This window comes from Euleptes europaea, chromosome 6, assembly GCF_029931775.1.
Source record: "Euleptes europaea isolate rEulEur1 chromosome 6, rEulEur1.hap1, whole genome shotgun sequence".
Lineage (NCBI taxonomy): Eukaryota > Metazoa > Chordata > Lepidosauria > Squamata > Sphaerodactylidae > Euleptes > Euleptes europaea.
This window is the reverse complement of record NC_079317.1, coordinates 9697987-9707421: the sequence shown is the minus strand read 5'-3', so window position 1 is coordinate 9707421 and position 9435 is coordinate 9697987. Positions and strand designations below refer to the sequence as shown.

Below are 9435 nucleotides of genomic sequence, written 5' to 3'. Positions count from 1 at the left end.
TTAGTCATATTGATGGATAAATGACTACATTTTGAAATTATACGTGCTGAAACATTTTGTGTGTGGGTGCTGTGTCGGCTTTCTCCAACCACTAAATCAAAAGAGTTTCGGTCTTGACATTAGGAAGAATTTTCTAACAGAGCGGTTCCTCAGTGGAACAGGCTTCCTCGGGAGGTGGCGGGCTCTCCTTCCCTGGAGGTTTTGAAGCAGAGGCTAGACGGCCATCTGTCAGCAATGCTGATTCGATGACCTTGGGCAGTTCACGGGAGGGAGGGCATCTTGGCCATCTTCTGGGCGTGGAGTAGGGGTCCCTGGGGGTGTGGGGGGGGAAGTAGCTGTGAATGTCCTGCATTGTGGAGGGGGTTGGGCTAGATGGCCTCGGGGGGTCCCTTCCAACTCCATGATTCTACTTATTGTACACAGTGGGGCTTTTTCCTCCGAACTCATGCATTAGTCGGCACGTGTGAAAACACTCCCGCGTCTGGAGGGTGACAAGAGGAAGCCAACGCCTGGCCCGGGCCTGGGAGAGGAGCCACGGCCGGCAGGCCAGACTCCTCCCCGCCCAGGGCGGGTCCAGGGTCCCTCCCCGCAGACGGAGGGCTGGCCGCCGTCCACTGGGCTTGGCCGGAGCGCTCATAAAGCGCGCCGCGGGGCTTGGGGCTGCTGCTGCTGCTGCTGCCGGGGCGACCATGGCCGAGGCTCTGCTGGCCCTGCTGCTCCCGCCGGCCCTGGCGGCCGCGGCGCTGCTCCTGCTGGCCCTCGCCCTGCTGCGCGCCGACGGCGACCTCACCCTGCGCTGGACGGAGTGGCGCGGCAAGAAGCCCGGTGAGCGCCGCGCGCGCCCCCGTGCCACGTGGCGGGGGGCGGCCCCGGGGCGAGCCCCTGCAGCTGCCAAGCGCGCCGCCTGCCTGCGCGTCGGGGGTGGGGAGAGGGGGAAGCAGCCGACTCTTTTGCCCCCTGGGCCAAACTTCGATCTGCGCGCGTGCAGCGTTTGTGGGCAGGGTTGCCAACCTCCAGGTGCTGGCTTAGGGTTGCCAGGTCCCTCTTCGCCACCGGCGGGAGGCTTTAGGGGAGGGGCCGTGGCTCAGTGGTAGAGCCTCTGCTTGGCATGCAGAAGGTAACCCAGGTTCAATCCCCGGCATCTCCAGTTAAAGGGACCAGGCGAGTAGGTGATGTGAAAGACCTCTGCCTGAGACCCTGGAGAGCCATGGAGAGGGGCCGTGGCTCAGTGGTAGAGCCTCTGCTTGGCATGCAGAAGGTAACCCAGGTTCAATCCCCGGCATCTCCAGTTAAAGGGACTAGGCAAGTAGGTGATGTGAAAGACCTCCGCCTGAGACCCTGGAGAGCCGGTCTGACTAGACAATGCTGACTTTGATGGACCCAGGGTCTGATTCAGTATAAGGGAGCTTCATGTGTTTGGGGAGGGGCTGTGGCTCAGCGGTGGAGCCTCTGCTTGGCATGCAGAAGGTCCCAGGTTCAGTCCCTGGCATCTCCAGTTAAGGGGACTAGGCAAGGAGGTGATGTGAAAGACCCCTGCCTGAGACCCTGGAGAGCCTCTGCCGGTCTGAGTAGACAATACTGACTTTGATGGACCCAGGGTCTGATTCAATATAAGGCAGCTTCATGTGTTTTGGGGATTTGGGAAGGGACTTCAGTGCCATAGAGTCCAATTGCCAGAGCGGCCGTTTTCTCCAGGGGAACTTATCGGCTGGAGATCTGTTGTAATAGCTGGAGATCTCCACCAGCCACCTGGAGGTTGGCAACTCTATACTAGCTGGAGATCTCCTGCTATTGTGGTGATGGCTGCCAACTTGGAAGGCTTGAAGAGGGGAGTGGGCATGTTCATGGAGGAGAGGGCTATCTACGGCTACTAGTAAAAATGGATACTAGTCACGATGCATACCTATTCTCTCCAGGATCAGAGGAGCAGGCCTGTTGTATTAAGTGCTGTGGAACACAGGCAGGACAATGCTGCTGCAGTCGTCTTGCTTGTGGGCTTCCTAGAGGTGCCTGGTTGGCCACGGTGTGATCAGACTGCTGGACTTGATGGACGGTCTGATCCAGCAGGGCTTTTCTTTTGTTCTTATGACAACTGATCTCTAGCTGATAGAGATCAGTTCCCCTGGAGAAAATGTCTGCTTTGGCAATTGGACTCCATGGCATTAAAGTCCCTTCCCTCCCCAAACCCTGCCTTCTTCAGGTCCCCCCCCAAAAAAAACCTCCCGCTGGTAGCACAGAGGAACCTGGCAACCCTATTTGTGTGTGTGAAGTGCCATCAAGTCGCTTCCGACTCATGGCGACACTATGAATCAGCATCCTCCAAAATGTCCTATCTTTGACAGCCTTGCTCACATCTTGCAAATTGTGGGCCGTGGCTTCCTTTATTGAGTAAATCCATCTCTTGTTGAGTCTTCCTGTTTTCCTGCTGCCCTCAACTTTTCCTAGTATGATTGTCTTTCCCAGTGACTCTTGTCTTCTCATATGTGACCAAAGTACGACAGCCTCAGTTTAGTCATTTGAGCTTCTAGGGTCAGTTCAGGCTTGATTTGATCTAGAACCCACTGATTTTTTTTGGGGGGGGCAGTCTACGGTATCCGTGCAGCATTTTTTTTTGTTTTTTTTGGGGGGGGGGAATCCACCGCTCACCTCCTTGAGGGTGGAGGGAGGGTGCCTTGCAAACCGACCGTCCAGTTTGCCAAGTCTGGAGGGGGGATTTTTTAGGTGGGTACTTTTATTGGCACTGTAATTGGGGAGGAAGCTGCACTTAAAAACATAGCATTGGAAGGTACCCCCAAGGGTCATCTAGTCCAACCTCCTGCACAACGCAGGAAATTCACAGCTATCTCCCCCCCCAGTGAATTCTTGATGGAATTCCCCTCCTAGATGCAAGAGTGTAGAGTGGTATAGCAGTTGGACTTTTGGCCTAGGATCCGGGAGACCCGCATTCAAATCCCTACTCTATCACAAAGCTCACTGATTGATCTTGGGCCAGTCATTTTCTCTTAGCCTAACCTACTTCACAGGGTTGTGGGGAAGATCAAGCAGGGAAAGGAGAACCTTATAGGCCCTGCCCTTAGATATGCCCTCCCTCTACTGCTCCAACTGGGAGTTTGCTCTGTGGAACAAAACCAAATCTGTCAAAAACCAAATCTGTGGAACGATAACAACATGTTAGCATCAAAAATGACAACAACATAATAGCACCAATAAAACATCCGAGATAAAAGTGTGACAATTAAAAATGCATCCAATTACAATGAAGTAAGATCTTAGAGTTTCTAGAAGAGCCTCTGAAACCACAACCTGAAAACAAAAATAGGGCGAGGTGGCTAAAGCAATTGCCAAGAATCCCAAAAGGGTGGAGAGAAGGAAAATGTTTTTCACCTTGTCCTAAAAGAAAACTCAAGTGCTGCCAGGCGAACCTTTGTGGATCGGGACTTCCAAAGCATTGGTTCCAGTAACAAGAAGGCCCTGCATCTCACTTGCTTAGCTTCCACACAGAGGTCTTTCTCCACTTTGGCTTCCAAACTGCATTGTTTTTGGTTTATTTATTCGTTAATTTCTGGAGCATCCACACAGTACCATGCTCAAATTGTCCTTTGCCTGTTCTCTGTATGCTTTTCCCCCCAAAGCTGTTTTCTTCTGATCTTTTGGCAAAGAGCTCCACTCAAGCGCACTGTCATGCCATCTAGATGGAGAAATGTGAATGTTCTTGCCTTGCAAAGGTTCTGCCCACATTGGCCCCATTTTTCCTACCATCAGCCCCCCCCTGCCCCAGCAGCCACCATTTCCCCTGCTGTGACACCAGAAGGCTTTTTAAGGGCCTGTTAAAAATATCAATCATTATTAAAACTCGATCATGGTGGGGAAAAGAGGCAGGGGAAAGGCTGGTTGATGGTGGAAAATTTCCAAAAATCCACTGTTATTAGGGTTGCCAGCTCCAAGTTGAGAAATACCTGGAGATTTGGGGGGTGGAGCTTGAGGAGGGCAGGTTTTGGGGAGGGGAGGGACTACAGTGTGGCATAATGCCATAGAGCCCACCTCCCAAAGTGTCCGTTTTCTCCAGGTGAATTGATCTCCGCTCTTAACCACTAAACCTTGCCCTCCTCAGGCTCCACCCCCAAACCTCCCGCCGGTAGTGAAGAGGGACCTGGCAACCCTAGTTCCCTGACAGAGGAGCATTGACTCTTGGAAGCTCGTAACACCCCCCCCCCCCAAATAAATCTTGTTGGTCTGTAAGGTGCTACTGGACTCGCATCTAGGTGGTCTTTGAAGATAGTGTAGGATTGCCAGCGCCGGGTTGGGAAATAGCTGCAGATTTTGGGGGTGGAGCCTGAGGAGGGTGGGGTTTGGGGAGGGGAGGGACTTCAGTGTGGCATAATACCATACAGCCCACCTCCCAAAGTGGCCGTTTTCTCCAGGAGAACCGATCTCTTTTGTCTGGAGATCAGTTTGTAATCCCTGGAGATCTCCAGCCACCACCTGGAGGTTGGTAACCCCAACTGTAGTGTGGAAGCTGCACTGCCAGTATGCATGCCTCTGTATTTGCAAAATGTAAAACAAAGAATCTTTGTAGAAGCAGGCCCTGTTTGGCTTCAGCCCGCATTCAGGAGAAAGGTTATATATGAAATCACGCTGTTGGGGAAACCCAGCGCTGTGCTCGTTTTACTTAGAATGAAGTCCCTCTGTTCAGTGGGTCCTACTTCCATGTAAGCAAGCATAGGGTTTCAGCTTTTCTGAATGCTGGTGCAAGGGAATCGCTATGACAATGTTGTTTTGTTTGCCGTATAATTCCAGAAATGTGATACCCCTGAAAATTGCTACCCTCTCTTTCTTTCTGGATTCTCAGTTCCTGTCTTAGTCGAACACCCCAACAGATGGAATGTGTATTCCAGCAGCTGCAAAAAACATGGCCAAAACAAACCATTTTGTCAAGCATGGTGTAGTGGTTAAGAGCGGTGGGCTCTGATCTGGAGAAGCGGGTTTGATTCCCCACTCCTCCATATGAACAGCAGAGGCTAACCTGGTGAACTGGATTTGGTTTCCCCTCTCCTCCACATGAAGCCAGCTGGGTGACCTTGGGTTAGTCACACTCTCTCAGCCCCACCTGCCTCACAGGGTGTCTGTTGTGGGGAGGGGAAGGGAAGGTGATTGTAAGCCGGTTTGATTCTTCCTTAAGTGGTAGAGAAAGTCAGCACATAAAAACCAAATCTTCCTCCTCCTCTTCTCCTCCTCCTCCTCCTCTTCCTCCCCTTTGTACAGTCCAAGGCAGTTAAACTGGAAGAAACTAACAAGGGTCACTATGCTTATCCCTTTCTAGAGGGTAAATAACTGTAAAGTGCTATGTCTTTTTTTTTTTTTTAAATAAAATCACTGACTAAGGGAAACAAAGAAGTCATTGTTGGAGGAAATGTGTGCGAGCGCATTCCAGAAGTTTCCCGAGCATTTGCAGAAGGCAAAATGTTTGCATGGGTGTGTTTGTAACATTCGGCCTTTGGCAGAAAGGAATGTTGCCCCAGTAAGTTGTGACCTATCAAGTCGAAGCGCCAGCTGCGTACTCAGTTCTGCCTGGCGCTTGAAACTGTGGTATAGTTCTCCGTTTCCCACCCTTTTTCAGTCTCTGGGTACCTTTGGAATCTGGACGCAGCATGATAGGCACAGCCACAAAAATGGCTGTCGCAGGAGTTGGAGCCAGCCACAAAATATCAGGGACATGTGCTACTGTTGTGCCGACCTAACCACATTCAGACACGCAAGCTACACGCATACCCGCAGAAGCCGCTTGTCAGTGCCCCCCCTTTCTTTCAGCAAGTAGGCACACACACACACATGCCAAAGGCTGGAATCTTTCCTCTCCCATAAGGGAACAGCCTTCCTCCCACCTATTCCTCCTTTAAGTTTCGCTTCACCCTGCAAGGGAACAATAGAGTTCTATTCATTAATGTAGCAATGCTCACGCAGGCGCTGTAGAAACTAATGACGTTGCATTGACAAGCTAACATCGAATGTTATTGGAATGTCAAATGTCTATAAAACCTCTTGCATTGCCCCTCCCTCGGTGTGACAGGATCGCGGACCTTTGTCGGGATCCTGGATCACCCAGTTATGACTTCCTGGCCAATAAAGCAAGCTGTAATCATCCAACCTCCTCTTAATTGTCTTTCATTGGACTCTATGGACAATTTTGGAGCTCATCGCTTCACTACTGACAAGCGGAGGCGGTGTAGCTCAGGTTTTCCAAAAGCTCGCACCCGTTCGGAGGTGAGGTCTGTCTCAGATTTGAGAGCTGCCGGTGTTGTTGCTCATCTGTTTTTTGATCCGTCTGGTAAAACATTTGGAAGTTCCTCTGTCAGAAGGCTCGGAGCGGCCCACAGCAACAAGTTGAAAACACTCCACAGATAAGATTGTATGTAAGCCGGCCTCAGTTAAACAAATTGCACCTGAACCGCATCTCCATATCTCATACAAATATTTTCTCGTAGGGGTGTATTACGACATCCGCATGAACATCACCCAAAGGCCTTTTCTGAAAAACAAAGCCCTGTCCTACATGTAGGGTTGACAGCCTCCAGGTACTAGCGGGAGATCTCCTGCTGTTACAACTGATCTCCAACCGATAGAGATCAGTTCACCTGGAGAAAATGGCTGCTTTGGCAATTGGACTCTATGGCATTAAAGTCCTTCCCCTCCCCAAACCCCACCCTCCTCAGGCTCTGCCCCAAAAAACCCCACCGGTAGCAAAGAGGGACCTGGCAACCCTACCTACAGACCCTTCTAAAAGCCCAAGGGGGGAGGGAATTGTCAAACTTCTTCTGGGATGTGATCCCAGAAATGGAGAGCTACTGCGGCAAACCTGCAGCGTGATGGACTCTAATCTGGAGAACCAGGTTTGATTCCCCGCTCCTCCACATGAAGCCAGCTGGGTGACCTTGGGCTGGTCATGGTTCCCTCCGAACTCTCTCAGACCCACCTACTTCGCCAGGTGTTTGTTGTGGGGTGAGGAAGGGAAGGAGATTGTAAGCCGCTTTGAGACTCCTTAAAGGGAGATAAAATCGGGGTATAAAAACCAACTCTTCTTCATAGAAATGAGGTGCAGTATCAGGTGAGACGGGGCCGAGAGAGTTTATATTTTGAGGCTGATCTAGTTGTGTGCCCAGAATGCACCGGGAGAGGAGGGTGTCCCTCAGACAGGCCAGGACTTTACAGGTAATAACCAACACCTTGAATTGAGCCCAGAAACAAATTGCTAGCCTGTGGAGTTGCCTCAGAATTGGTGCCCCGTGCTTAGATCTTCTCATTCCAGAAACTCCTTCCTCCTCCCACCCCAAAGGTCTGTTTAGGAAAAACAGTAAAAATAATATTTAATGTTTTCATAGTCCTTCACAAACATTATATTGTTATGATTCTTGCGACAGCCCTATAAGGTAGGCCTGTATTATCCCCATATTGGGGGCTGAGGGTGAGAGAGGACCTCAGCAAAACACAAGGTTACCTTGGTGAGCGTGTGGGCAGAAGTAAAGTCTGACCTGTAGACCTCGCCAACCCTTAATTCTTTTAGTTTCCATGACAAACCAGTGCCTACCTACCTGTTTCTATCCCCTCCCCATCCCTCTCCCAAGAATACATGGATCTCTCCTCCTGTCATTTTTTCCTTACGACCCTGTGAGAGAGGTTTGACACAGGGAGAAGGAACGAGAGAGACACTCCTAGCAAGCATCAGTTGGGGAGAGGCTGTGGCTCAATGGCAGAGCATCTGCTTGGCATGCAGAAGGTCCCAGGTTCAATCCCCAGCATCTCCTATTAAAGGTACTAGGCAAGTAGGTGATGTGAAAGACCTCCGCCTGAGACCCTGGAGAGCCACTTCCAGTCTGAGTAGACAAGACTGACTTTGATGGACCAAGGGTCTGGTTCAGTATAAGGCTGCTTGATCGTGGCCAAGAAGAAGAAGAGTTGGTTTTTATATGCCGACTTTCTCTTCCACTTAAGGGAGAATCAAATTGGCTTAAAATCGCCTTCCCTTCCCCTCCCCACAACAGACACCCTGTGAGGTAGGTGGGGCTGAGATAGTTCGGAGAGAATTGTGAGTAACCCAAGGTCACCCAGCTGGCTTCATGTGTAGGAGTGGGGGAACCAACCCAGTTCACCAGATTAGCCTCCGCCGCTCATGTGGAGGAGTGGGGAATCAAACCCGGTTCTCCAGATCAGAGTCCACCACTCCAAACCACCGCTCTTAACCACTACATCACGCTGGCCAAGTGGGGATTTGAGCCTGGTTCTCCCAGATCCTAATCCGGTTGCTCTAACCACTACACCACACTGCCTATCCTAGAAAAAGATGCTGCAGCTTGAGGTGCTGTGCGCCAGTGCCCCGTACAATCCCCCTTGGATCAAGGAGACGCAGCCTAAAGGCAGCACATATTGACTTCTGGCTCTAATCCCTTTTTGTTCGACGCAGCGTGAAAACATGGATCTCAGAGCAGATGGCAGGGACGGTCCGTTTTGCGGCTGCTCTCTGTCAGCCCACCAGGGCGTTCTTCTCAGGAGGAGCAGGCTGCTCTCCCCCCCCCCCCGCCACGTGCCAAGACAGCTCTGGCCTCCGTATCGGGCTGTGCAGCTGTTAGCTACAGGCGTTCATTCCCTTATCTACAGTGCCCCACCAACACCTCTGGTGCAACTTTCCCATTTCTTTTGGCCTGCTAAGTGGTATGTACATCTTTGCCACCTGTGACTGTTTACTTGAGCCGGATTTGCGCCTTTGGCAATCATGCATACCAAGCTCGTCGGCACTTGTAATGGCTTTTCACAGAATCCTTCGGCACTGAGAACCGGAAATGTCGGTCCTTCTGAGCAATAATTGTATATGGTCCGTCTCCCTCGGCCTTTCCCGTATGGTGCTTCAATGTCCAGCTTAGCTTTTTAGAGGCAGTGTGGTATAGTGGTGAGAATGTGGGAGGGAGATGAAGATCTAAATATGGGTTCCGGTCCCCACTCTGACACGAAGCTTGCTGGGTGACATAAGAACATAAGAAAAGCCCTGCTGGATCAGACCAAGGCCCATCAAGTCCAGCAGTCTGTTTAGACAGTGGCCAACCAGGTGCCTCTAGGAAGCCCACAAACAAGACAACTGCAGCAGCAGCACCCTGCCTGTGTTTCACAGCACCTAATATATTCAGCATGCTTCTCTGATCCTGGAGAGAATAGGTATGCATCATGCCTAGTATCCATTTTGACTAGTAGCCATGAATACTCCTCTCTTCCATGAACATGTCCATTCCCCTCTTAAAGCCTCCCAAGCTGGAAGCCATCACCACATCCTGGGGCAGGGAGTTCCACAATTTAACTATGCGTTGTGTAAAGAAATATATCCTTTTATCAGTTTTGAACCTCTCACCCTCCAGCTTCAGCAGATGACCTCCGTTCTAGTATTATGAGAGA

At 51.0% G+C, this 9435-nt stretch overlaps 1 protein-coding gene across 1 annotated transcript in view; it reads left to right on the top strand.

Moving 5' to 3' along the window:
- The first annotated feature begins 689 nt into the window (after nt 1-689).
- DHRS7 (dehydrogenase/reductase 7) overlaps nt 690-9435 on the top strand; it is a 31738-nt gene continuing 22992 nt past the window's right edge. Inside the window, exon 1 of the mRNA XM_056851196.1 lies at nt 690-921. Coding sequence (XP_056707174.1) covers nt 690-921 — 232 coding nt within the window. The remainder of the gene's footprint in view (nt 922-9435) is intronic.